General features: G+C 58.7%; 2 protein-coding genes across 2 annotated transcripts in view; one reads left to right on the forward strand and one right to left on the reverse strand.

The window, feature by feature from the left end:
- PLEKHG5 (pleckstrin homology and RhoGEF domain containing G5) overlaps window positions 1-27,743 on the forward strand; it is a 108,488-nt gene that overhangs the window by 71,759 nt on the left and 8,986 nt on the right. The window contains exons 5-11 of the mRNA XM_050931590.1: window positions 11,383-11,512; window positions 12,009-12,111; window positions 12,513-12,573; window positions 13,144-13,235; window positions 14,136-14,272; window positions 15,152-15,315; window positions 27,454-27,639. Of these exons, the coding sequence (XP_050787547.1) occupies window positions 11,383-11,512; window positions 12,009-12,111; window positions 12,513-12,573; window positions 13,144-13,235; window positions 14,136-14,272; window positions 15,152-15,315; window positions 27,454-27,639 (873 nt within the window). The remainder of the gene's footprint in view (window positions 1-11,382; window positions 11,513-12,008; window positions 12,112-12,512; window positions 12,574-13,143; window positions 13,236-14,135; window positions 14,273-15,151; window positions 15,316-27,453; window positions 27,640-27,743) is intronic.
- The window catches only part of ESPN (espin), a 153,109-nt gene that overhangs the window by 8,404 nt on the left and 116,962 nt on the right, over window positions 1-27,743 (reverse strand). The gene's annotated exons all lie outside the window — the stretch shown is intronic.

A 27,743-nucleotide genomic window follows, 5' to 3' on the forward strand; every position in this document is an offset into this window, starting at 1 on the left:
GGTCTAGGCATTGCGATGGGGCCTGGCCTCCGGGGGGCATCACTCGGGGGGGGGGCAGGGGGGAGAGCTGCTCTCAAGGTTTCCCCGGTCATTGTGCTGGGCTGCATTCAGGGCTGCCAAGCTGCTCTGTGGACAGAAAGGAGAATCGTTAAAGGCCTCGGCAAGAGAGATGTGCCAGCCGACATTTCCTAATCCCTTTGCTGGGTGTGTTGGTGCAGGTATGTCCATGCACCAGCCCCGCCCCCAGAGAGCAGGCCAAGCATTAACCTCTGGCTGGAGAGTTTCAGGAGGGCTCCCGAGCACTGGGGAACTGGCACTCCTGAGAAGCTGCTGGGAGGCAGACTGGCCCAGTGGGAGGGCACTGGCCGGGGATGCAGGAAGCCTGGGTCTGTTCCCAACTCTGCCAGTGGCCTATTGGGTGACCTTGGGCAAGTCACTTTCCCTCCATGGGCCTCGGTTCCTCTCCCCTGTCTATTCAGCATGTAAGCCCTTCGGGGCCATACGATTCCTCGCCATGCACCGTACCCACCATGGGACCCTGACCTGCCTGCTGCCAGAACGCATCCAATGAATAATAGGGATAAGTCAGGACCTTCGAGTGGTTCAGAAGGGTTCACTCTGCTTCCAGCAGCCAGGCTGGCTCGGGGAGCAGGAATGTTTGAGTCCTGGTCTCTGCTTGGTGCAGCTCAGAGAACGGGGTGGGAGGGCAAGTGGGAGCCTCTGGTGGGCCCCAGCTCCCTGCACCTGCCGTGCTTGCGTCTGGAAGCCTAATGCCCCTGCATGTGGGCTCGGGGTGCCCTGCAGAGTAGGGTGAGTGACTGGACGTGAGGGAGGGCAGGGTGGGTTTCACGTCTGACTTTCCTTCCCTCGTAGAAATAGGTCAGTGCTTAGTGAGTTCAGGGTGACTTCCCAGTGCCCAGGGACCCCAGCCTGGCATCCCATGGACCCTTCTGTGCTCCCAGCACGCGGAGGCAGCGTGCTGACTGGAGGGAGAGTGATTCCTGTGCCGGCACTGGGGAAAGCTTAGTGCCGCAGCCGGGAGCAGGGGACTCTGCACAGCAGAGAGAGAAATGGGTCCCTGGGAGAGGAGACAGACGAGCTCCCGTTGGGGCTCCAGCCTGGGGCTCCCACCTAAGCTCTGTGGGGCTAGGTCTGCGAGCTGAAAGGGAGAGTTCATGTGAAGGTGGTGTCTCCCACTGGCTTTGCACATTTGCAGTATACAATTCAGGGTTTGCTTTCCAAGGGCCTCAAAGGCTGGGTGAGCTCTGTGCTGGGTGCGGGTATGCTGGTCTGTGACTTCCTTCTGGCTGTGGTGTATTGATGTGGTCTCAACTCCAGTACCACCTGTGGGGCCTTTCCATACCGATCTGTTGTGTACCGACCACGGGGAGCGGAGTGTTAGTGGCAGTGCTTTGGTGGTCGTTGTCATTGTGTGATGCATTTGTTGAGCAGCTAAATCTAACTGCAAAAAGGGGCTGATGGGGAAATGCCCAGCACGTACCAGGCTCAGAGAGGCTGCAGGTGACAAAGTTTTGTCAAAACTCCGTTACCTCTACCTCATAGATTTTTATTTCTCTGGCGGCTTCCCCATATTGGTGGTCTTTAAAATTCAACTGTTTGTTCTTTATAACTAAATCCTAGAAAGCCCAGCAACAAGAGCTGATTGTCTCCACGCGTGTCTGTCTAACTAGAGTGGAGCAGTGCTCTGCTTCTGCCCAGGTGTCAGGGTAAAATGAGTGGCGGGTGCATTAGCATTAACATTAGCCTGTGCTCATGTCTGCCATTAGGAGACCATGGCCTGAATCAAATGGACATGCAAGTCCTTGCTCCCATACCAACCCCTCACTAATGACTGGGGGCTCCAGGTCAGATGGATGGACTGTGCAAAGGTGAGTACAAGCATCACACAATGGGCTCCATTTACGTTTTCCCCTCTTGGGTTGGTTCGAGGTACCTGGCAGTGTGCTGGGAACAATACCGTGGGAGGTGCCCAGCGAGCTCCCTGCAGCCTCTTGTTCAGCCCTTGCTGCGTAGCGGAGTGAGAGCATCAGTTGGTGCGCAGGGTTCAGTGAGGCTGGAACCTCTTCCTTCGGGCCGTGCACCTGCAGCCGGCTCGGAGCAGGGCTGCAGGGCGTAGCGCGCTCCAAGACAGCACCAGCTTTGTGCTTCCCAACAGGCTCAGGGCCAGTGCGAAGTGAGACGACCTCAACTTTCACCGGCAGAATCGTTCCCCTTGGGGTCGTTGGTGAGGCTGTCACTTCTCTGAGGCATGAACACGCCGGGTGTATGTACACAGAGGCCATGAACCGAGGAGTAACCAGATCCCACTTGGTGGAGTCTAGGACCGAGTGCCACATTCAGACTGCGAGCAAACCAGACACTTGCCATGCATGCGAATGTGCTGCTGGTTTGACCATAGTATGCAGATGAGTGCGTCAGAAACCCCACGCTCTCCTTGGAGGAGTGCAGCTTTTCAGGAGCCTGGGAGGCTCAGGTTCCAGCTGTGAGTGCAGGCTGGCAGGGGTGAGAGGGAGGGAAGAGCGGGAGCAGTGGAGGAGGTGGAGGAGAGAGACAGACACCCCCACATGCAGCGAGGCTACAGTACCTCGGCTGTGCTGGGGGCCTGGGAATTGAAGCGTGTCTGGGCAAAGAAGGAAGAGCAGATGGAGAGCAAGTTGAAAATCTTACTCATTTCAAACCCAAGAGGTGCCTCACCTGCTTAGTCACCAGTCTGTCATGGCTGCGACTCCACCCAGCCCTCCCCGAGAGATGAGTCAGTGGGGTTTGCGCCGAGGACACAGGCTGTTTGGCTTGCTCGGGGACTGCGGGGAAGTCTCCGGCTCTGGAAGAGACAGGCGGCCCTGTGGGGTGGTCGCTGCTGGCTGAGCTGAAGGTGCTGCATTTGTTGTTGGCTGTTGTGGGCAGAGGTGAGTCTGGAGCCAGGGTGATTAGTGGTTTGTCTTTCCACGGGTCCTGAGTCTGCCTTGGCAAAGGAGACTCGGTTGCTTCAGCTGCTCGGGCCATGGGCAACTGGCATTAGGTTTCCTAGTTGCTGTGAGCTTTAAAAATTCAACAATGAGTTGGAGCTGCTGCTGCCTCATTCCCCCTCTTCAACCAGGCAAGGTTTGTGCTTGTCTCTGTGTTTCAGAGGACTTTGACTTGCCGTGAATTCTGCTATATCTGTGCTCTCCACCCTGTTGGCTGGAGGTGACACCTGTGTGCTCCCATCACCTCCTCTGTGTCTGGCCCCCCTGCAGAGACATCCCAGCTACACTCAGACGCACGTTCACTTCCTACTGCAGGGCAGGCCGTCCCCTCCTTGGCTCCTTTCCATCTAAGCAGAAATATTCAATTCTCAAATACTGCATGTTCCCTGGCCACCAAACCATCAGCCACTCAACTGTGGCTTCCTAGCTGCTTGCTGGGCTGACTCCCCTTGACTCTGATGACCCTAGACAGATACCTGGCCTGGCTCTTGGTGACATCCTGGAGCATGGAGATTGTGTTGTGTTGGGAACTTCGCAGCAGCTGCAGGCACAGCCCAGGTCTCACATCTGGCAGACAGATGTTTTTTTGTCTACTCTGAGAACCATGTGGCTGCATGGCAGAGAGCCTGGCTGTGTCTGGGGGACATTGGATTGTGGAAAGTCGTGGCAGGGGTGAGGTGAAGGCACAGATCTGCAATGGCTACACTACCTCCTAGAGCTGCACCTGGGCTTTGAGCTGGGATGGAAGAGGTGAGTTAGATAAGGAGAAGCTTCTGCCAGTCTCTACTCTGAGCATTAATGAATGAAGCTGCCGTGTGTGTGTGTGTGTGTGTATGTGTGTAAAACCCTGTGTGTAGCACCAGGTGACCTCCAGGTGAGCTGTGTGTATATGGGTGTGTGCATCAGCCCCCGGTGTAACTCTGTGTGTTTGGGGAGGTAACTCCAGAGGGGCCCTGATGTGCACATTCACAAGCCAGTGACCTTGACATCAGATTAGGGGGGAAATGGTAAATGGTGGTACTTTCCCAGGCTCTGCCCACTATCCAAGCTCCACCCATTCATGATGCCAAAATCATGTAGATCTTCACTGTGTAGATCTTACAGTGACTGTCCTTTCTTGCTTCAATAAGCGGAGAAAGAGTTAACAATTTTGTCATTAGACTAGCCATCATTAGTCTTCAGAATGAACACTGAGGCAAACAGGCAGTTCTCACAGCAGGCTTTCTGCAGGTATGGCTGGGTTAGTTTGCATTCAGTTCACAATTTGAAGGTTTTCTACACAACCGTAAGGCCTTGAGTCTTCATTTTTAATGAATGAAATGTTACATTCTGAAGTATAAAATACAGCCACCAGGGAAAAGTACTGGATCAGCAGCCCAGCTGGGCCTCTGTGCTTGTGGTTTCCATTGTGCTGATGTGCTCACAGCCCAGCCCCGCACCAGACAGCATGTGATGAGCTCCTGAGACAAGTCCTGGGCTCTTTATTTGCAAAGTTTCAGCATAAGCACAGAACAGTTCAGTAAGGAGGAGCTGCCAAACCCTTATTGCTTTGAATATGTGGGGACCCGGAGTGGGAGCTCTGTTTGCACCTATGCTCTGTGTTGCATGCTGTTGACTGGCTGGCGCTGGCCTAGCTTACTTCCTTTCCAGCCCGTCTCCTAGGGACCAATAAGGCCTGGTCTACACACAGCTTTGGCATCAATTTAACGGTTTCCTCCCCCAGATTGCTGCAAACACCATGTACAGACCATCCCAGAGGGGTGTTCTGCATGGAGCACCTCCGGCTGGGAGCTGCATTTGTGGCACAGGAGGCTAATTCTGGGCGCCGATGCTTCTGAGATGTCACAGGTTCCAAGGCCAGAAGGGACCATTGTGACTCTCTAGTCTGACCTCCTGGATAGCACCGGCCAGAGACCTGCCCCAGTGCAATTCCTAGAGCAGATCATTTAGAAAAATATCCCGTCTTGAGTTAAAAATGGCCAGTGATGGGGAATCCACCATGGCCCTTGGTCAGCTGTTCCACTGGTTAATTGCTTTCACTGGTAAAAAAATTACATCTTATTTCCAGTCTGAATGTGTCTAGTTTCAACTTCCAGCCATTGGACTGGGTTAGAGCTTCTCTGCTTGACTGAAGAGCCTATTATCAAATTTCTGTTTCCCACGGTAGATATGTACAAACTGTGATCAAAGTCACCCCTTGTCACGGAGTCCCCGGGCGATGCTCTGGAACTGCTCCCCACCAAGCCAGGCAGGACTTTGGGGAGCCTCCTCTCCCTTGGAGCAGACTGTCTCCAGGGCAAGAAGCTCACATGGCTCCACCTCCTGGGTCTCTCCTTGGAGCATTCAGCATCCTCTGCCCCTCCGTGCGCTTCTCACAGCGAGTCCGCCCCAGCGGGGTCCTGGGGAAGCCAGAGGGTTCTGCACCCCCACTTTGCAGTCAGATGTGACTCTCAGCCAGCCAGTAAAATAGGTTTATTCGATGACAGGAACAGGGTCTAAAACAGAGCTTGTAGATACAGCGAACCGGACCCCTCGGCCGGGTCCATTCTGGGGGGCAGTGAGCCAGACCCCCCACATCCGCCCTCAGCCAGCTCCAGACTAACAACCCCTTCCAGCCCCTCCTCTCTGCTCAGCCCCTTTCCCGGGCCAGGGGGTCTCCTGACCCCTTTGTCTCCAACACCTTCAGCTGGCACCTTTGCAGAGGAGGGTCCCAGGCCATCAGTTGCTAGGAGACAGAGGGTCAGGCATTTAGGGGCACTGGCCCTTTGCTCTGCCAGATACTTAAGAACTGCAATGGGGACACTGAGGCATCAACACAGTATTCAGAGAAAATATTAAGAACATTCCCAGTTTGTTACACCCCTTAGCCTCCTCTTGGTTAAGTGATCCAGATGGAGCTCCTTGAGTCTCTCACTTCCAGACAGGTTGTGTAATCCTCTAATCAGTCTTGGGGCTTTTCTCTGACCCTTCTCCAATTTATCAACATCCTTCTTGAATTGTGGGTCCCAGCAGTATCGCACCAGTGCCAAGTACAGAGGTAAAATAACCTCTCTGCTCCTACTTGAGATTCCTGTTTCTGCATCCCAGGATCACGTTAGGTCTTTTGGCCACAGCATGATACTGGGAGCTCATGTTCAGTTGATTATCCCTCCTCCCCAGTCTTTTCAGAATCGCTGCTTCCCAGGATGGAGTCCCCCATGCTGGAAGTCTGGCCTTGCATTCTTTGTTCCAGATGCACACATTTACATTGGGCTGTGTGGCTTTCCGGTGGACTCAGCTGGAATATGTACTTGTGTTGAACCTGGTCTGTAATCTCTTTCTCCGATGCTGCTTTTCTCTGGCTTTAGCATCAGAGACCTGCCCACAGCTGAGCTGGTCCCCACAGTGTGTAGCTTGGTCTTTTTATGTGTAACTACCAGGGCTGAGGTTTAAGTGACTCTCAGTCTGACTCTGAGGCCATTGATTTCAGGCTGTGGGTGCATCTGGGAGCAAGGCAGACACCCGTTTGGGTGCATGTGGCCACTGGAGTTATCGTGGAGAGGTGCTCCTGGTCTCTGTGCAGGCGGTGCTGTGCATGGGAGCCAGCAGCGCAGGTGTGCTTGCAGGGGAGGAGGCCCTTGGCCGCAGAGGCCATCTGACTGGCTTTTCCCAGAAGATGTGCAGAGCTGCTCGGATAATCTCTCACCAGTCATGTGAGCTGCCAAGGCAGAGACTGCGCGGTGGTGGCTGGGAGGGGCTAGACGAGCTGTGTTCAGAGATCCTGCTGTGCTGTGTGCCTCTGAGAGGGGAGACATGCCCCACCCCAGAGCCCCAGTGTGGCGTCGGGAACCAGGCCCGTGTGCTGTGGGACCACTCACCCTGGATCAGCCTGTGGCTCAGTGGGTGCAGGGCAGAGCTCAGCTCCCCCCCTCCACCTCCCTCCTTAGACCTGTTGCTTTCTGGAGATGGCAGCACCTCTCAGGGTGGATCTGCACCCTACAGCGGTGGGCGTTGTGGCATCATGGGGTGGTCACGGGCCCCTCTGAGCCAGTCATTGGTGCGGATCCCGGGCCCGTGTCCCTTTGCTATGAACCCATCATCACTGGAGTGCAGTGAATGCAGGGCCCTGGGTTTGACCCCGGTGGGACTGAGTGCACTGCAGGGAGCTCCTGCGGGATGCCTGTGCTGACCTCCGAGGACAGCCTAATGCTCTCTCCTCTGTGACTGCACAGCTCGGGAAACCCTCCCTAGAACCAAGCGGCACCCTGGTGTGCTGCCAGGGGGTGGGGAGCAGGGAAGCCGGCATTCAGGGCATGGGAGCAGATTGGAGCCGTGTGGGAGTACAGGCCAGGAGAGCTGATTCTCCAGCCCCACTCAGCAAGGGCTGTCTGCCACCGGACAGGCCCGGGAAAGGTTCTGGCTTTGGAAGAGCCTGGAAAGGAGAATGTGCGGGAACAGACGTTAATGCTGGAGGAAGAGACTTCAGGGAGTTGAATCATAACCCAGACCAGCTCAGCACTGTTCCCCTCCAGCCCAGCCTGGGGATACAGGTCTTGGCCCGGCTCTGCTCGATGTGGCTCCACCCTCCAACTCAGCCTGGGGGAGACTGCTGCTGGCTTGGCCCAGCTCCATGTGGCTCCGTGCCCAGCCTGGGGAAGATGGGTCCTGGCCTGGCCCAGCTCAGCACGGCCTCCCACTCAGCCCAGCCCTGAGGAAGGCTCCGGCATGGCCCAGCTTGGCCCTTAGGAAGGCAGCTCCCAGCGGAGAGTAGGGTGCAGCTCCTGCTGGCTCTGCGGGGGCTGCGCTCTCTGGACTGGCCAGCACTGAGTCACACACCCAGATGGTCCAGGAAGCTGAGCCCTAGGGGATGCTCCAGGCACGCTGTTGTGCCGCAGAAGGGAGCGGACAGGGTGCACCAGCCTCTGGATTCGTTGGATGGGAAAGTGAAAGCACCTCATCCCTGATGTCAGCGGGAGGATGGGGGTGAGGTGGAAACCGACGGGATGGGAAGGAGGGCAGGAAGTGGGGGAGAGGCTGGACGAGCATGGGGTGGACTCTTCCCCTTCCTCACTGCATAGACCCAGAGGCCCCCTCTGCTTCTCCCCAGGGAGTCCTGCCTCAGGAAGGGGGGACTGAGCATTCCTGCAAGCCTGCGTGTTCCCAAGGACCATACGTGTCCTCTGTCTGGCCCCTGCCTGGGCCTGCTTCCCTCCGTGTATCGCCATGTGTCACCACGCTGGGGTAGACTTCGTCTCCAGCTCTCATGGCGGGAGCCCCGGCTTGAAAGTCTCTGACGCCAAAAACGTCCTGAGTGGCCATGAACTTAGGCAGACTCCACCTCTGACTGGCTGACTCCTCTCCCCAGATGTCAAATCTGCATGTTGTACTGAAGGATGGTGAAAATCCTGCAGCTGTCTCGTGAATTCTGGTGAAATGAAAGCTGGTGGCACTCCCAAAGTCGGTCCCCGATGAGCTCGGGATGGGGGAAGGGAGCACACTGGTTGAGACAGGGACCTCCTTGCTGTGCAGGTAACTGGGCTGTAGGGACTCAGATCAGCCCTACATGGGGAGGGGTCCCTCTGCCAGGGGCGCAGTACTGGCCATAGCCGCAGGCAGTGCTTAATTTGTAATGAGAGAGGTGCCAGGGCTCAGAATGAATGCAGCAAGCCTGGAGGTGCTGGGGCGTTGCCCTGCCAAGCCCTGGCACAAATTAAGCACTAGCTGCATGTCTCAGACCTGGAACCCAGCCCAGAGCTGGATGTGGTTGGGGGGGTCGCCAGCCATGTCCCACGCCTGTCGCTGCTGTCTGGGCTGAGCAGGGATTGCACGGACAGCCTGACCTTGCCTGCAGATGGTGAGTTTTGTGCTAATGGCCCCCCTTGGCTGCAGCGGCTGAAGCTGTTAATGCACCTGCCAGCAGGAAGAGGGAGCCCATCGCCCAGCATGCAGACTTGAGCCCTTCGCGGCGCCTTGCTCCACTGTGGGATGCTCTGGCATGATGAAGTGGGACTGCTCTTAATGTTTCCTCTGAATACTGTGTGTGTGCCTCAGTTTCCCCTATGCATTTCTTAAGTCTCCAGTGTGCATAAATGTTCGACACACTGTATCCTGGCAACAAATGGCTGGGGCCCTTCCCCCCTGCAAAGGAATAGCTACAGGTGAACAAAGAGATCAGGAAAGAGACAAGGGCAAGAAAGGAGGGGCTGGAGGGGGTTTCAGTTGGGAGCTGGCTGGGGACAGGAAGTGAGGGCAGATGGGGTTGTCTGGCTCACTGGGCCCCAGAATAGATCTGGCTGAGGGATCCTGTTCTCTCTACCTACAAGCTCTGGTTTAGACCGTGTTCGTGTCATCTAATAAACCTCTGTTTTACTGGTTGGCTAAGGGTCACGTTTGACTGCGAAGTGGGGGTGCAGAACCCTCTGGCTTCCCCGGGACCCTGCCTGGGCGGACTCGCTGTGGGAAGCGCACGGAGGGGCATATGCTGAACGCTCCAAGGTCAGACCCAGGAAGGTGGAAGGTGTGTGAGCTTCTTGCCCTGGAGACAGTCTGCTCACAGAGAGGAGACTTCACCAGAGTCCTGACTGGCTTTGTAGGGAGCAGTTCCAGAGCATTGCCTGGGGACTCCGTGACAAGGCCTCAGCTTTGTGTTTAAAAATAACCCCTCTTGCTGTGACGTGTAGTGGCCCAAAGGAGGCTCAGGCCCAGCGCACAATCGGAGGAAATGGATCTGCTCGCAAGCATTGTTTCGCTGCAGACACTTGTTTCCTTAATCCTGCTATGGGGACACCGATATTTCAAACACAAGGCAGCTTCCAGAGCGAGCCAGCCGCTGCTTCTGCATGCCGGGCATTTGGGATACAATAGCTATCGGCCCAGGAAAGCTAGGCTGGCGATCTAGGCCTTAGTCCAGCCGGCAGCGCGAGGGGTGCCTGTCCCAGTCGCTGGGAGCATGGCCGTGAGTATGGTGGGGTGGAGGCAGGGAGGGGCTCTGGGGTCTGTGCTGAGGGGTGAGATGGGTAGTACAGGAGTGCGGTGGGCCAGCACGTCCTTTTCCAGCAAGGGTCTGTCTGCCTCCCGAGTCCCATCCTCTGATCACACGTCTCCTCCCCGAGGAGTGTCTCCAAGCAGGGACACGACCATGGGGATGGCTCCTTGGTCTCACCCTCTAGCACTGAGCGAGAGCAGAAACCAAGCACCGCGCTGCCTAGCCCAGTGGCTACAGGAGGCAGTAGCCTCTGTGGAGGGACAGCCCATGCCCTGCTCCTCTGTCTGTCTCCCTGTCTCAGACTCAGAGCCCTGGAGCCGTCCCGGGCCTTTGCTTGGTGCCGTATGGCCAGGCAGTTTCTGAAGGCTCAGGAGATCTGACTGTGCGGGAGAGAAAAGTTCCCTTTGCCTGTGGTCCCTGCTGGCCTGTGCCCTGATCTCCCACACTGGCTGCAGGTGCCTGGCCTGGCCTGGCCCAGCCCAACCTGAACTGACCTTGGCGGAGGCTTCGCGTGAGTTTAGGCTGCAGGGGCAGACAGAGCTGAGACCACTAACTGTGGATGCCCAGAAAGCTCCTGTAGCTTGGTGTAAATGGGCCTCCTGAGCATCCCCGCGGGCCATGTACAGGCAGCCGGCCTCAGTTTCCCCCTTGGACTCCTCAGATAAAGCTTCTCTCAGGCTTTTGTGCTCAAAAATACCCGCTGGGTTGATTAATATAAAATAAACCCCAAACCTAACTCCAAATCCCAGAACCAAGTCCGTCCAACAGCCCACCCCAAACAAGGTGTCTCTCGGGGCCCTTTCTGCTTTGGCAGGCCACTCCCAGGCCCTGCCTGGCTGGCGTCTATCCTGCCTCCCAGGAGACTCAGCTAGCGCTGGCTTGCTCCCTGCACACTCCCCCTTCGCTGCAGCTTCCTGCCCAGCTTTGTAGGGAAATCACCTGACCTCTCCCAGGTGTGGCTCCTCGTAACCAGGGCTGGCTGGTCCCAGGCCTGCCACCCTGCTCCACTAGGGCAAGTGATGCTCCTTCCCTTGGGAGTGACGGTGGGTGCCTGTCAGAGGGGCATTTGGGCCCCACTCTCATTGCCAGGCCCAGGAGCTGGACCGCTTTGTCTCAGCACCATCTCTGGGTTAGAACCACTTCTGGGCTGTGCCTGGCAGCCCTGCCCCCCGGGCATGGGGGAGCAGCTGGAGCACAGTGGCATTCTGGTCATGGCCTGGGGCCTGTAAGGGGGTGGCAAGGGGGATATGCCAGGGGAGGTGTCTGGCTCTCTGCCTGCCAGGGAAATCCCAGTGGCTGGATCTGCTGGCACTGAGCTCCCTTTACCGCAGGGAGCAGTGAAGGGACCCCAGTGTAACCAGCAGGCAGCCTGGTCTCTGGCTCCTGGATAGCAGGTCAGGGCTCTGTCCAATGGCCTCTCTCCTCTTGTAGGTATGTCACCATGCCGAGTGCCAGCAGCTGAACCACAACAATCCCTTGAACCTGTGTGAGGCCTGTGACCGCAAATTCCACGGCACCATGCACTTTGACGGGCACATCCGCTTCGACCTGCCCCCCCAAGGTGAGAGCTCGGAGCCCTGGGGGCGGTGGGGGCTGGGGCTTGGTGAACAAAACCCTCCTCCCCTGCAGGGCACTGCCAGCAATGGTGCTCCCACCTCAGCGGGCCTCGTCCCTTGGGCTCCTCCCCACTGCGGGGATTTGCCCTGTTCTCATCCCGGGGGCCTGTTCTCAAGGGTTCAGGATCCCCAAATCCTCCTCTCTGGAGTCCCACCACGCCAAATGCCCCTCCGCAGGGCTTCTCGCTAGCAGAGCACCAGGCAGGCAGGGGAATGGATCCTCGTGGATGGTGCGGCCTGTCAGCAGAGGGAGCAGTGATGGGCCTGTTGGCAGAGGTTTGCTGCCCCTAAAAGCAGCAGGAGAGGCTTTCCCGTGCAGCTGCAAAGGCCCCAGTCTCCCAGCCCTAGAGCTGCTGGGCAGGGGTGCTGAGCCTCGATCTGTGCCCAGGGCCTGATGGGGCTTGGTCTCCTGGGTGACTCAGCCATCTTTCCTGGTTGCAGGTTCCTTTCTGGCCCGGAATGTATCCACGCGGTCATGCCCCCCACGCACCAGCCCTGCCTCCGACGTGGAGGAGGAGGACGAAGGGCTAGTGGATGGGAAAGGGTGAGTATATTCATGTGAAGGGCTAGGGGAGGTGCTTCCATGTCCTTGGCAGCAGACAAGATGGGTCCCGGGGTCAGCGGGGCCCAGGGGGCAGTAGGATGGTGGGGCCCGGGGGCAGCGGGACGCTGGGGCCCAGGGAACAGCGGCACTTAACAATCAAGACACAAGGTCTAAGGCTGCAGAGTATGTTCTGGATGCGGTGATGCATTCCCAGGGCCAGGGCTTGTCTGAAAGCCTGAACGAACCACTGTAGAGCGCTGCCTTGCTCTGTGCAGGAGGTCACTCAGCACCCAGGTCCCGGTGTGTGGTGGGGGATGGGGCTCTCTCACCGCCATCACTTGTGCCAGCCCCAGGCTCTGTGTGCCAGGCGATCCCTGTAACCGTATGTTTGTGCCGTGCAGGGACAAGAAGAGCTCGGCGCTGAAGCTCCCCAAGAAGAAAGCCCGGCGCAGACACACGGATGTAAGGAGCCCAGTGTTGTCTCTTGCCTTGTGACTCACAGGGCCCTGTCAGCTGGCTCTGGGCATGGAACCAGAGCCTTGGAGCAAGTGTCCTGTGCTGGGCCTGGGGGGACCTCACTTGGCTGCTGCCCAGAGCCGTTTGGGATGCCGTGAGGTCCGGCGCTCAGCTTCTCTGGCTTGAAGGGCAGCCGGGGAGCCTAGCCTCCCTGCTGCAATCTATCTGTCCCAGCTCCTCACAGGGGCCAGAGCGTGGGTGACCCCACCAGTGACAGGCCCTCATCCCCAATTCTAGCGAGGAATCCATCCCCCGGCTCTCACTGCGTAGCTGGGCCTGTGCTAACAGTGCCATCTGCAGGGTGCGGGCGAGCAGGACCCCCTACCGGGGTGGATTCCCCAGCCAGCTCTGGCACTGCTGTGCGAGGAGACAGGCCGGGACTTAGGAGGGGGCCGGGGAGCTGCACAGATTCAGGAGGTTGATGATCAGGCAGGTGGAAGTCGGGGGCACCAATCCTGGCTCTGGGTCCATGGTGCTTGGGCAATGGCTGGGCTAACTCCTGCCCCCTCCCCCCAGGATCCCAGTAAAGAATGTTTCACCCTGAAGTTCGATTTGAACGTGGACATAGAAACAGAGATCGTCCCAGCCATGAAGAAGAAATCCCTGGGGTGAGTTGTGGCCACCTAGCTAGACACTGGCTGGGGCCCTGGGACTGCTCCTCGGGTGTGACTTCAGGTGCTGTGCACAGACCCGGGGTCCCGGCATGGGCAGCTGTGGACTCTAACCCTGATGCAGGAGCTGATGTGCCCGTGCCACTGCCCAGTGCTCCTTGCCTCCCCGAAGCTCCCTGCACTCTTTGGCACCTTGCTCTGGCTTTCCTGGGCTCAGGCGGGTGCTGCTGACTAGTGAGTGCACAGGTACCCTGCCCAGGGCCTGCTGGCTCACCCTGCACTGAAGCTCTGGAGGGGCCCCAGGACTGGCACCGCCCATCGTGGTGCTTTGCTGAGGGGTGTCCTGGAGCTGCATCAGGGACTTGTCACCCACTGTGCCTGTCTAGGGTACCTGGGAAGAAACCAGCTCCGTTCCCCACCCGAGTCCCTGCCTGCCGAGTCTTCTGTTTCCCACAGTCAACACCTCTCAGAGCCATCTCCACAGCCCCCTCTCCCGGGACCAGTGACGGGTTACCCTGCAGAGTCCCCTGCCAGCTTCTCCTCCCATGTGTTCTGAGCAGGGTGTCGGTGGCTCTCGCCAGCTGCTGAGGCCGAGTAGCTGCTGGCCAGAGCCGAGAACGGTGCCCTCCCAGCCACCAGCTGAGCGTGTTTGGCACAGACCTGCTCGCAGGCAGGTTGCTTTAGGGAGAGCGTCGTGGAGCTCCCAGGCCAGCAAGGTGGAAAGTGGCGACAGCAGCAGGAGCCCTGTGCGTGTCCCCAGCGCTGCCCGCTGAGGTCCTGCCCAGCGCAGTGTGCCCGGCCAGCGTTCCTGTTCCGAGTGGGTGCGGGACCCTCTTCCCTGAGCCCAGCCCCAGGGCAGGGAGGAACTTGTGCCAACGTCTCTTTCTCTGCCCCCAGGGAGGTGCTGCTGCCGGTGTTCGAGAGGAAAGGCATTGAGCTGGCGAAGGTGGATATTTATCTGGATCAGTCCAACACGCCTCTGTCGCTCAGCTTTGAAGCGTACCGCTTCGGGGGACACTACCTGAGAGTGAAAGGTGCATGTCCCATGGCTCGGCGAGAGTGGGGATGCCCCCAGCGCAGAGCCCACGTGCTTCAGGAAGTGGCTCTTGGGGGGATGTTCAGCTGCTGCCCTCTAGGCTCTAGGTCCATGGCGTCCCAGGCTGCATAGGGAATGGGGTTTGGGACGTTCCCCTCTCAGGATGCACGTTCCCATTCAGCCCAGGTCAGGGCTGGTGTGGTTCAAATCCAGCCTCTGGCCAGGGAGCGAGAGAAGGACTTGGTGTGCTGAGTTGCTTGGGTCAGCGCGGGCAGCCTTTCCAGCCTGCAGGGTGGGGGCGGCTGAGTTTGCGCCTGGGGGAGGGGACCAGACCTCGCTCAAAGTGGCTCCCATCTGCATGTCCCATTCCATATCCCCTGGGGGAGCCAGGGGAGGAAGGCAGGGCCCCATGTTATTGCTGCAGTGCCCAGCAGGGGTCACCATCTGAGCAGTGCAGCAGCGTCCGCACCTGGAGAGGATGAAGCCCCCCTCGAGTGCACTCTGCTTGTGTGGCAGTGAGGGCGAGGCGAGCTGTGCCCAGCGGGTGCCTGTTGGTGGCGTGGGCGGTTGGGTCGGGCTGAGCATGCTGGCTTCAGGCTAACAGACCTGGGAGAGACCTGGGCTTCCTCCAGCCCTAGGGAGGTAGGCATGTCTGCCACGCCCTGCCATGGTGGGGACCCGCTGGGACTGGGCAGCCATTGCAGTCTGCAGAGCCATGTGCCCAGGATGTGCGCGTCTGGCATGTCCCATGGATGCTGGGTGAGCGGAGCTGCCCTTGGGCCAGGAGCCACGGGGGTCGCACCGCTACCCATAGCAATCGCTTGGGTGCTGAGGGTAGTGCCCATCGGCTGACCCCCTACCCTGCGCTCCCTCACAGCCAAACCCGGCGATGAGCTCAAGGTGGAGCAGGCTGTGAAAGACTTCAAATCGTTGAGTCTGCCCATCATGCGCTCCTCAGGCTCCGCCTCCACCTTCCTCTTCACCCCCGCCGGGGAGAGACTGGACCAGTCGCCCTTCCGCCGGGAGAGCATGGACATCCTGGTGAGTTGGGAGAGAGTGCCAGCCTGGCGCCCGGGTGGCAGCTGGGCTGGGGGCTCAGCAGAGCCGTTGGTACCTGGGGAAGTGACTATGGTGGCCCCATACCAAACATTTTGCTGAGTCAAATCTATCCGATGTACTGAGCAGTGGGCAGATGAATTCTAGGAGCTGACACTGAAGGTGGTGCTCTCCTCTCTGTGGATAATGTGGCTTCTCTGTAGAGCAGTGGGGTTCTTGCTGTGAAACAGCCGAGTGGCCCAGCCTGCAGCTTGGAGAGGCGGGTGCTCGGCAGGTCATTGTGGTGGGCCCTGTGTCACCCCCCTCAGCCTCCGGGGTGCTGTCTCCTCTCTGTTGAACCTTGAGCACTGTAGCTGGGTCTCAGGGATGTCTCTCCCTATCAGGAAGCAAACCCATAAGATCAAGATAGAGACAATAAATGGAGCTGTTGATGGGCAGTTGTTTGTTTGGCAAGCAAAGGTTTCAGCTTCTCCCTCTGCCTGATAAGGGGAATCTCAGTCAACAAACAGCTCCTCCATCCAGCAATCAGCAGCATTTGTCCCCTGCCTGCCTGGCCCGCAGGGCTGCATGTGGCCTGGGGAGAGCTGGCCCTGCCTGGCACAGGGAAAGCCCCAGGGTTCCAGGTGGAGCTGGGCAGGAAATGGTTCTCCCCTCCTGGAAGAATTTGAGATTTCAGAAAAGGTTCCCATTGCGAGTCGGGATGGAATGTCAGAATGGCGAGAATGTCGGGGAGCCAAACATGGCTGTAGCTCCTGTCAGTGGAAATGGTTTACTAGGATTCTGACCTTTTTCATTTTTTGAACACTTTAAAAATTATGAAAAAACTTGCATTTCGAAACGGGACGTCAGTTTGAACTGAAAACCAGAACTTTTCATTTTGAAAACAGGAACAGGATGTTTCAGCAATTTCAGAACATTGTCAGCTCATCAAACCCAGCCCTATCCAGGAAAATCAGCTTTTTCTGGTGAAAAACTTTTGTTGAAAAACTCCCACCCAGCTGTAATTCTAGGTGTGTGCTGCTCAGGCGCCACTTACCTTGGCTCACACCTGCTCAGGTGAATCTGCCATGTCTGCTCAGGCTGTCTGATGCTTACGTGGATCCGCTCATGGTTTCCAGGGTGCAGACACCTCCTGAAATATTGACTTGTTTTCCAGTCATTAACAGACCTCTACAGCATCTGTGCTCACTGAGCCCTGAAATGTGGCTGCCTCTGGGCTGGGATGCAGCAGTAACACTATGCAAGAGATTCCTGCTGGGGCAGAATAATTTTTCCAGCTGACAGCCATGGGTTTGGGTTTGGGTTTGGGTTTGTGTGAGGTGCTTGGGACTTCTGCTGGGAATATGGGGTAGAGCTGGGCTGGAACAGCTTCCTTTCCCTGCAGCCCAGAGAGGCAAGTGCCCAAGCTACTGCCAGAGGTACAGTCTCAGGAGGAACCAGGCTGCTGAGCGAAGGGTCTGCTGAGAGGAGCTGTGGGGCTTGGGGCAGGCGCCTGCACCTGCTCCCCCTGCGGTGTCTGGGGTGCTGCTGGGGAGCGGCTGACGGGGGACAGTGTGAGTGCCAGTGGTGGTTCCCAAGTCCCCAGGGTGAGGGCAGGCCTGGGAGTGGAGCGGGCGGAACAGCAAGAGCTGGGGCACTGGGCAGTGAGGAGCTAGCCCGGCTCAGCTGTGGCATTAACCTAGGCCTGGGGTTTCCCCCTCAGCCTGCTGGCATTTGCCAAGCGGAGGAGGAAGCTTGTGTCTATGGCCACATCCCCCAATATGCTGCAGCTCCATCTCCCCCACATCTGGGCTGCGCTCTGCCTCCTGGCTAGCCGGGGCCCAAGCATGTTGGAAGGGGCCCGTGCGGCACTGTGTGGTGGTGGTGCTGTGGTACACGACAGTCCAGGCAAGTGCCCCATTGGTCAGTGGGTCTTCCCAGCACAGCCTCCGAGGGGGGAGCGCCTGGGAGGGCTCAGGTGAGTCGGATGAGATGTGGGTGGGGACCCAGTCCCAGCCATTCTTCCTGGCCACACTGAGACCTGTGTGTGTGATTTCTACCATGGGTGAGTGTGACTTGGTGATGGGGACATGTCCAACTGGGCTCTGTGTGCCAGCGCAGCCGGCTGTGCGCCTAGTGTCCCCCAGGGCATGGGGGTTGTGACGAAGTGGGACTGTTCTTAATGTTTCCCCTGAATATGGTAGGGGTGCCTCAGTTTCCCCTATGCATTTCTTAAGTCTCTAGGGGGTGAGATTGTTGCAGAGCAAAGGGCCAGTGTGCATAAATGGCCGACACTCTGTCTCCTGACAACTAGTGGCTGGGGCCCTTCCACCCTGCAAGGAGAGAGCTAAAGGTGCGGGAGAACAAAGAGATCAGGTGACCTCCTGGCCCCGGAAAGAGACAAAGCCCAGAGAGGAGGGGCTGGAAAGTGAGTCTATATGGAGCTGGCTGGGGACATGGAGTGAAGTGCAGATGTGGGTGTCTGGCTCACTACCCCCCAAAATGGACCCTGCTGAGGGATCCTGTTCTCTGTACCTACAAGCTCTGTTTTAGAGCATGTTCCTGTCATCGAATAAACCTCTGTGTTACTGGCTGGCTGAGAGTCACGTCTGACTGCAAAGTGGGGGTGCAGGACCCTCTGGCTTCCCCAGGACCCCGCCTGGGCGGACTCGCTGTGGGAAGCGCACGGAGAGGCAGAGGATGCTGAATGCTCCAAGGTCAGACCCAGGAAGGTGGAAGCCGTGTGAGCTTCTTGCCCTGGAGACAGTCTGCTCACAGAGAGGAGACTTCACCAGAGTCCTGACTGGCTTTGTAGGGAGCAGTTCCAGAGCATTGCCCGGGCACTCCATGACATTGGTTCAGGCCTCTGGGGCAACCCCGACACTGGCTCTGCCAGTCCCTGCCCAAAGCAAACCACCCGGCTAGTGCCACCTCCTCTGGGAAGCCTGCACCCGGGAGCAGTGATAGGTGCATGCTCCCGGGGGGCTGGAGCCTCAGTGCACAGGATGGTGAGAAATTCAACCCAGCGTGACGTGTGCTAGAGCCCGCTGGACAGTGCACGGCTTGGGGCCTATTTCCCAGCACAGGCTGGCCCTGATTCTGGGTACCCCTAATCACCCTATGAATAAACCCCAGTGTGTGCTCCCCCCCCCCCAACGGCTCCTCTGCACCTGACCTCAGCGTGGGGCTGCGTCCTCTGGGGGTTGAGCCTTGGACCAAAGCCTGCTCCTGGCAGTGTGATCCCAGTGCCCAAGCGGGGAGCTAGTCTCAGGGGGTGTCTGGCTGTCCTGCTGGCTGGGGAGTGGGGAGGGGAGGAGCCCTGAGTGGCAGGAATGGGATGCAGGCTGAAGGGGCTATGGAGAAGAGGAGTCGTCAGTTCACAAGCAGCTAATACTGGCAGGTAGCAGGCCAGGCACGTGCCTCTCTGAGGTGTCACTGACACAAGTCACATGGAGCAGGGAGAGGAGCATGTACTAAGTAAAGGGAGCAGGGTGTCCCGGAGGGGCTGGCAGTGGGGCTTGGCACCCCAGCCTGTCCCTTCCAGTGCAGCCCAGGCCAGCAGGGAGTGACGGGAAGTGGCTGCCTTCAGCCTGCACGAGAGGTGGTCTTGGCTCTGTGTGCAGCCCCAACTGCGCTCCGGCTGGGCCCCTGCTCAGCAGGCTCCATGAAGAAATTGCGCAGTGAGCTCCCAGGGCTGCATGTAGAGGAATGGGAGAACATACGATGGAGTAAATGGGCCCAGACAGTCAAAGGAGGTAACATAACCCAGTCACTGTCCCACATGAAACAGTGTTAAACAAGGGCGCCGTTTGGTATCTGGAGAGCTCAGCGGCTTGCTCCCCTGGCAGAAACCCCAGTGAACAGCCATTAGCCCTTGTTAAAGATACAGAGGGGAGAAGAGGTAAAGCATTCGACAGGCTAAGTGTTAAACAGAACCGTCATTGTGACGACAGCCCTTGCTCCCTGTCCCGTTAGCTGGAGAGCTTTTAAAGGAAGCCCCGGCTGGCAGTCTCTCCAATGGCAGTACAGAAGGGACGACCAGCCTATTGGGGAAAGGGAAGAAGTTAGTTGAGGTGGGCTGGAGCCGTCACTGCTGTTAAAGTCTGATCCCATTTCCTAGAAGGCAAACTCGCGAAAGGGGAGAGAAAAGCCCAGCAAAGAGACAAAACGCGGCTTCTGGCTCTGGTGCTGATTCGCACTCGCAGCCTGGCTGCTGGAAAACCACAGGCCCAGCCCACGGCCTTATCTCCCACTCCAAGCCCAGGCAAACTTGGACCAGGCCCAGGCTGTTCAGGGCATGGCTATTACTTGCGTCTCTGGTCCCAGGTTTGCTGCGGGGGCGCAACACGTCCTCTTGTCTGACTAAAACAGACTCTTATTACACAGAAGGAAAAAGAAGAGGGATGGGAAAGAACAAAAGTAAGGTGGGAAGGAACAGAACACACAAGGGTAGGGAGTGGGAACGACATCTCAAATCCCAGGTATTGGGGGTATTTGGGATTGAGTGGGAGCCAGTGGAGGTGGTGATGTCATCTGGGTCCCTCTCTGGTCTGGCCTGGCCAAGTCATTTCTCAGGATTAAGATGACAAAGATGAGGGTGTTAGGGGAGATCTCGTGGTCCCAGGAAGCGGTGGCGGGGTTAACTCACTGCAGTAGGTGTCGGCAGACAACTCCTTGGGCTAATCTCCCCCACCCTCAAGTCTTCCTTTTCTTTGCAGAGTTCTAGAAGGGAGGGGTGGGTGGACTAGCCGATTCCCTCACTATGTTGGTCACCAGCTCGGTCTCCTTCCCAACACACTAGGCATGATTGGAGCACAGCCCTGGAGTTCCACTGCCGACTATTTCAGTCCTTGTCTCCCTTTCCTCATCAACATTTGTTACAGATTATTGTGACCTCCTAGGAACTTTCATTCCCTTTCTACAGCTGAGCTGCAATGAGGTTAAATTGATAGGCCCAGTTATTACCAAACCTCTCCCCATGGCAGGGCCGCGCCCCCTCCAGGGGAATGGAGCGGAAGTTGGTGATTGGTCCTGCTTTGATCAGGGGGTTTGACTAGATGACCTCCTGAGGTCTCTTCCAACCCTGATGTTCTATGATTCTATGATTCTGAGTTCACCCTGCAAGGTAATGGGCTGTCACTCGGCACCTTTCATCACCCCAAACGTCACTACGGGCTGAGCTCAGCTTATCTGCATGGCTCCTGGCATACAGCCCCATAAACCCTTGTGTGCAGCTACACAGACCTCTGTGTGTGCACCCTATAAACCTGTGTGCGCAGCTGCACAAACCTGTGTGTGCATATGTGCAACCACAAAAAGCTGTGTTCAGCTACACAAACCTCTGTGTGGTTGTGTGCAGCCACGTAAAGCTGAGCGTGCACTGCTGGCGCAGTTCCATGCCACAAGCGTCCAGCTTGCTAGATAAGCTTAGCTCCCATTGGCCTCGCTGGGGCTTCTAGGGGCCTGTGCTGCATCTTCTCCTTAGCGGGTGTGTCCCTGAGTCTTGAGTCCCTGCAGCGACTTGACACAGATCAGGACAAACAGGGCCCTGCTTTCCCAAGGTTGGGTTCGGTATCAAAGGTGAGCTGCACCTGTGGAGCTGTATTCCCAGCCCATCGCCCCAGCAGGCGAGATCTCTGCGCAGAAGACTTGCTGCTGTCCACCCTCGAGTGAGCGTGGCCCAGCCAGGTGCGGCCACTCTGCTCCCAGACAAAAGTGGCTGGTTGGTTGCTGCTGTGGGGGATGTGGATTCAGCCTGAAGATGTTTCTGCAGCTTGTTTTGGGGGCCTTTTTTGAAAACACCTTGCTCCCAGGCAAGCCCTGCGTGTGTGAACCAGGCGCCGCTCATGTTCTCCCAAGTCATCAGTCTGTGGGCACAACAACAGAGCTCTCCTGCCCTCCCTGCAGGGCCAGGTGGCAGCAGGAGCAAAACACCCTCACATCTAACTCCGTGTTGAGCCCTCCACTCCTGATTCGGTTCACTCCCAAGGCCAGGACCAGCTGCCAGAGAGGAGCTGCCCCGCCTGCATCAGCCCCTTGCTGACCCCTCAACCCAGGAGCTGGCTGTGTGCCCAGGGCTCGTGGCTGCAAGGATCCAGTACTACAATGCTCAGCTGGGGGAGGCTCAGCTCCCAAAGCTGATGGCCAGGCCACATGCCGCCCAGCATTGCCAGGTGCTGGTGGGACAGGAGGGGGCTGGACTGGAACATCACCAAAGCAAAGCCACTAACAAGAGCCCCAAGCCAGGCCAGAGGGTGAAGATGCAAGGGCCAGAGCCAGGGCGCTGCTGGACAGCTGGAGGCCCCGGTATGTGTGGAGAGAGTGAGTGACCTCCTTGTGGCATGGCAAGTCACTGTGCAACCCAGAGCGGGCAGTTGAGTCCTTCCCCCTTCGCCGGGTGCCTGGGGGAGCACGGATCCCCTGCAAGAGCCAGCGGCCAGTCGCTGACATGGGACACATGGGAGATGATAGGCAGAGGTCACATCCCAAATGAGGTTGTACAGGGAGCTCATTGCTGCCCGAGTCCACATCGAGCTCCCTGCAGGGACCCCCCCTGCCTCTGCTGCATCCTCATCGCCTGCCCTCGCCCCTGCCACGTCACTGGCGCTCCCCTTGCACCTGCAGCAGCCACTTCCCAGCCACGTCACTGTGTTCTGAACTGTGGTCCCTGCCCCAGGAATACCCCGCCCAGCTGCACCCAGTTAGTACTGTCTGGAGCTCCGACTCTGGCTGAGACACGCCAGGGCCCCGGAGCCAGGGGCCACCCCTGTGCCATACAACCACACTTGGTTTGGTGGTTTGAGCGGGGGGGGCCTAGGTCCATGTTCACATCATGTTCCCCATCAGTGCTCAGCCTGGGCCAGCAAAGCTGCTGATTCAACCAGTGGGCCAAATTTGGTGATGACTCCTGGCCACGTGTCACCTGGCACTAAGAAGTACCATGACTGGCATGCCCTCAGCTCAGGCTGAGCGAAGGGGTCCTGGTGCCACGCTATTTGGGGTGACTGCCAAGGGAGGGGACAGCTCCCTGCTCTCCTGTCGCATGCCTTGTGTCACAGAGTCACTGAGCGATGCTCTGGAACTGCTCCTCACCAAGCCAGTCAGGACTTTGGGGAGCCTCCTCTCCCTTGGAGCAGACTGTCTCCAGGGCAAGAAGCTCACATGGCTCCACCTCCTGGGTCTCTCCTTGGAGCATTCAGCATCCTCTGCCCCTCCATGCGCTTTCCACAGTGAGTCCGCCCCAGCGGGGTCCTGGGGAAGCCAGAGGGTCCTGCACCCCCACTTTGCAGTCAGACATGGCTCTTAGACAGCCAGTAAAACAGAGGTTTATTCGATGATAGGAACATGCTCTAAAACAGAGCTTGTAGGTACAGAGAACTGGACCCCTCAGCTGGGTCCATTCTGGGGGGCAGTGAGCCAGACCCCCATGTCTGCCCTCACTCCTCATCCCCAGCCAGCCCCAAACTGAAACCCCCTCCAGCCCCTCTTTCTCTGCTGAGTTCCTTTCCTGGGCCAGGAGGTCACCTGACCTCTTTGTTCTCCCCCACCTTTAGCATCCCCTTGCAGGGGGGAAGTGCCTGGCCATTAGTTGCCAGGGAGACAGAGTGTCAGTGATTTATGCACACTGGCCTTTATCCCACCACCTAGAGACTTAAGAAATACATAGGGGAAACTGAGGCACCCACACAGTATTCAGAGGAAACATTAAGAACAGTCCCACTTCATCACACCTTGGTCAGGAGGCAGAGCAATCTCTGGTAGGGAATGTGCTTGAGTGGGGGGTGGAGCACTGGCTAGAGGAGAGCAGGCTGCCCCAGTGCTGGGGGCCAGGGGCTGGCTGCCCCAGTGACAGACCTGTGCACCGGCAAGCAGCCGCCCTCCCTGATCCCTGAGTGAGGGGGTGGGGTTTGGATCTGAGTTTCTGTGTGGGCCATTCATATGCACCGTGGGGTTTCCGTCAGTGGGCGGCCGGCTGGACAGGGTGCCTCGGCATGTCCAGCTCATCCCGAAGGCTGGGAAATTCCAGCAGGGGCTGCTCCCCGCGTGCTGTCCAGCTGTGACTCTCCCAGTCCTGACAAGCTGCTAGGCCAGGAGTGCTTGGTCATGGGGGCGCCCCGGCCTGGCTGCCCCAGGGGCCATTCTAGAGCAAGACAGGACAAAGCTCCCCACCTGCTGCGACTGCAGGTCCAGGCCTGCACCTCGCTCACTGGGCGGCTGTTCTCCCTGCAGCAGAGGCTTCTCCTGCCTGGCTCACAGGCTGATTGACAGGGTGTGGCTGTCAGAGGCAGCCCCAACCCTTGCAGTTCATGCTCAGAGCGGGTGGGTGCTTTCTGCGTGGGGTCAGGCTGCTGGTGAGAATCGCACTGGGGACCTGTGGCTGGATCATTTGCCCTTCAGTGCCTCCCTGGGTCTCTCCCATTCTGTATTAGTGCTCAGGAGGGAGCCCTGGTCCCCGAAGGGGATTATCTCCTGTGCTGCCTGGCCCTCTGCGTGAACTGGGCTGCCCCCGCCTCCTCCGCTTGGCATGAGGGAAAAGCTTCTGAGCATCAGCATGACCTTTGGCCGGCTCATGGTCGGGAAGAGCTGGCCCCACCTGTGTTCTGGGAGTGAGAGGGACGTGGCCATCCTGTCCATGTGCCCCATGGATGTGGGCTTCCAAGTGAATGGCTGGGGCGTCAAGTGGGCAGGGTGCTGCTGCTCTGGATATCTGCTTGGATTTCAGCAGAGTGTACAGGCCGCAGTGATCCCAGCAGAGAACCAGACGCAGAAGCTGTGGGAACCCTGCCCTGTGCTCAGGGCCAGCCAGGAGGGAGGGTGGGCTCCTGGGTATGGCACAGGAGTAGGACTCAGCACATCTGGGTTACTTAGTCTGTAAGGTCTTTGGGACAGGATCTCTGTGTATACTGACCTGGGCCAGCCTTAGCAAAACAAACAATTCTTCCTGGCTCTGCCCCGGGCTCCCTGTGACGTTGGGTGGCCCCTCAGCTCCCCAGCGGGGTTGTGGTGATGGGGCCAGCTGAGGACAGCGTGTGCATGTCTGCCCCAGGAGGGGGAGGAAATGCAGCCAGCTGTTGTCTTTGCCCCCCAGTAGGAACCGGCAGGGATGGGCTCCCCTGGCCGCTCAGAGACCCTGCAGGAGCATGGCTGTGGAGTAGTGGCAGGGCTCTGCTGAGCGATGCTCCTTGCTGGGCGTGTATTGGCCAGGCACACGCAGGGCTGGCTGCAGTGGCGCATAATAGGGTGAACCACCTCAATGGGCCGGCCATGGTTTGAATCCTCCGAGTCAGGAGTTGGCCCATGTGCAGAACTCTGCCCTGGGTCTACTTTTACAATTGCTGCTGTTTGAGGGGCTGATCCAGGGCTCGGCTGGGCCTGTGTCTGAGTGAGGGGAGATGGGAGTGTGGCAGGGGCAGACAGCAGGGACTGTGCAGTTACTGCAGATGGGCAGCTTGGCCCTAGGAGTGACCTGACTCCCGCTTGGGGAGAAGTTTGGCTAGATCGTACCTCTGTGACTGTGGCCTCCCAGCATCAGACATACCATTGCTGGCCCAGCAGGGACTACAGGCAGCTGGGCGCTGCAAGAAACCAGCAGAGGGGTGGAAGGACGGTGGCTTTGCAGGGAGAGTTAGAGGAGGATAGAGACGCTTGTGCACTTTGGGGAGCTGCAGGTCTAGTTGGAGGTCCAGCTGCTGGAAGGGAGGTGGCTGGGACCAGGAGGAGCCTGGAGTGCACTGGGTTGATCTGAGCTGGCTGAGGCTGCCCAGCTGGGCTTCATGTCTGACCACTCCCCTGGCCCTGTGTCTAACACCTGGCCTGCAGCCTGCCAGTGTTGCCATCTCCGCTGTGCTGTGCCTGGGGAGGGACTGCGAGCTCTGGGTATCTCCCTTGGGCCGGGAAGGCAGCTGGGAGTCTGGTGCCCCAGTCAGTGGTTTGCTGTGCACGCTGAGGGGCAGACGAGCTGTCAGAGATGCCGGGAGCTGAGCCGTCTGGGGAGCTCAGCTCATGGCTGCCTTGGGGCTTTAGGAGAATGCAGAGCAGCCCCCCATGCGCCACGCTGCCAGCATCCCAGTGCTCCTCTGATGAGCAGAAAGCCAAGGCCAGGCTCCAGTCCCTGCCATGCTCAGAACCCTGCTCTGCAAGTGCTGCTGAGGTGCCGTGCCCCCCTTCCCGGGGAGCGTGGGGTGCAGCGCCCAGTCTCAGTGCTGGCTGCCTCACCTGTGAGGAGAGCCTGTGATGACAGACTAGACCAGGGTGTTCACCCAGCCAGCCATCTGGAGCCACCTTCCCCACGTGCCCACTACCTTTGGGGGCCTGTTTGGAGCCCAGCTCCAGCCCCCTGGGGCCTGGTTCCTGAGCACCCACAGCTCCCTGTGCAGCCATCGGGCACAAGGCACCTTCAGGCCCCAGGCAGCTTGAGTTGGGCTACTGAAAACGTGGCCCAGGGCCTCTATGAGTGTCTCCTCGGACGTTGGCCAGGAGCAGCCGGTGTGTGAGCAAACGCATGGAATGGACACAGCCCACCTGAGCACCACTGGGATGTGTGTGTAGACACCTGGGCCCTCTGTGCACACACACACGAGCCCCCTGTCTGTCTGCTCGTAAGCGCCTGCCTGCTCTGCTGCTGAGCGAGGGAACCAGGAGCAGGCAAGGGGAAAGAGGCCAGGTCTGTCTGGGTGGATAGGGTGTGCTCTGTGCAGGAGGCAGAGCGGCTGCCCGGGAAGGCCCTGCTGTCTGAAGGATGAGGAACCAGCTGAGCTTTCGGGGTAGGGCGCCGATTTCCAGCTGAGCTCGCCCTGCTGTGTAGCCAGGTCCTGTGGCTGGGGGCACTGGAAAGCCAGGCTGAGCATGGGGAAGGGAGCCAGCTGAGACTCCTGGGCCTGGCTGCTGCCTGGCATGCTGGGCTGGCCCCAGGCAGTTTCCTTGGGGATAATCTCTAGGAGTTGATAGCCAGGATGGAGCCTTGCTTGAGATAGACAGGCCCTGGCAGCTCTTTTCTGGCTAATGATTGCTCAGGGCTGGTCTGAGCTAGCTCCAGCTTTGAGAAGCAGGCTGAGAATGCAGTGGGGTGGAGGGTAAACGGGGGTCTCCTAGCACTTCTGTCCTATGCCTGCAGATGGCTGCAGGCCCTGGCTTTCCAGAAGCTGCCGGGCCAGAAGAATGTCTCATTGCCGGGCATCGCAAACTCCCTGCTCAGCAATGCAATGGCTTCTGAGGACTTGAGGCTTTTTGCATACTGTTGACACAAGAGCAGCCCTCCCCCTCTCCCCACTCAGCCAGAGCCATGGGGCTGGGCAGTCAGAGCTCCCTGGGCTGGCTATCCCTTGCAGGCTCTCTGGCCTGCAGAGCTGCAGCTGCTGCTCTGGGAAGAGCCTGGTGCCTTTGTCCTGCATGCAAGACCCTTTGGATGAGCGCAGGGTTGCTCCAGACAAGGTGAGGGGCTGCTTGCTCCATGTCCAAGGGGTCTCGGAGCTGTGAGGGGCTTGGAGGGCCGAGCTTCGCACTGGCTGACCATGCAGACCTGAGCCCATCTGCCCACCCATCCCTTGCTCCGCTTTGGGAGCGGTCTCGCTGCCTGCCTTGGAGGGCCAGTTCCTTTCCCACCGCTTGTGGCAACAGAGCTCTGGGGCTGGCTTTCTTCTCTGGCCCATTTCTCTGCCTGTCGGGCTGGCCGGTGGTGACTGGGTTCCTGCAGGCTCTGGTCACGTGTAGTCAGTGTCCCAGGGCACTGGGCTGCAGCTGCAACCCCCTTCCCAGAGCCCTTGGGATCATGTCAGCCTGCTTGGCAGGAGCGCCTGGCTGTCTCGGGGCTGGTGGGCTCTGTGCACCCTCAGCAAGGGTGTCACTTGGGCAGCGCCTGGATGGCACAGGAGCCCGCTGCAGCTGTCCTGCTCCAAGACTAGCAAGGCCCTGCTGTGGGTTGGGGAGGGATTGGGGCAGCCCTGGGGGCTTTGTGCACTGCGCCCTCTGCCTGGCAGGCTGAGCTGCCGCCCGCCTCCTTCACCTGCTGCTGGAGGGATACTGGCTCACCGAGGTGTGCAGAGCCCAGGTGGGGGCCGGATGGGGCAGCCCTGGCCCCTGCACGGGGCTGTTGGTGATTCGCCCCGATCTTGGCAGCCCCTGCAGTGTCTCTGGTTGGAATTCCAGGCCCCGGGGCGGAAGCGGAAGAACATGAACGAGTTTCTGGGTGATTCCAGCATCCCGGGCCAGGACCCCCTGCAGCACTTCAGCTGCTCCCTGCCCAGCAACGGCATCGATACATGGAAGAATAGGGCCGCCAGTCGCTTCAGTGGCTTCTTTGGCTCCGGCGCTAGCACCGGCCCCTTCGGACGGGTACGTCAGCTGCTCAGCACCAGGCTCAGGCCTGTCCCTGCTCCCAGGGGCTCCTGGGCTCCCAAATTTCTGCTGTTGACTGGGATTAGGAGCAGCGCCTCCCG

Source organism: Gopherus flavomarginatus, chromosome 21 (assembly GCF_025201925.1).
Source record: "Gopherus flavomarginatus isolate rGopFla2 chromosome 21, rGopFla2.mat.asm, whole genome shotgun sequence".
NCBI classification, from domain to species: Eukaryota; Metazoa; Chordata; order Testudines; family Testudinidae; genus Gopherus; species Gopherus flavomarginatus.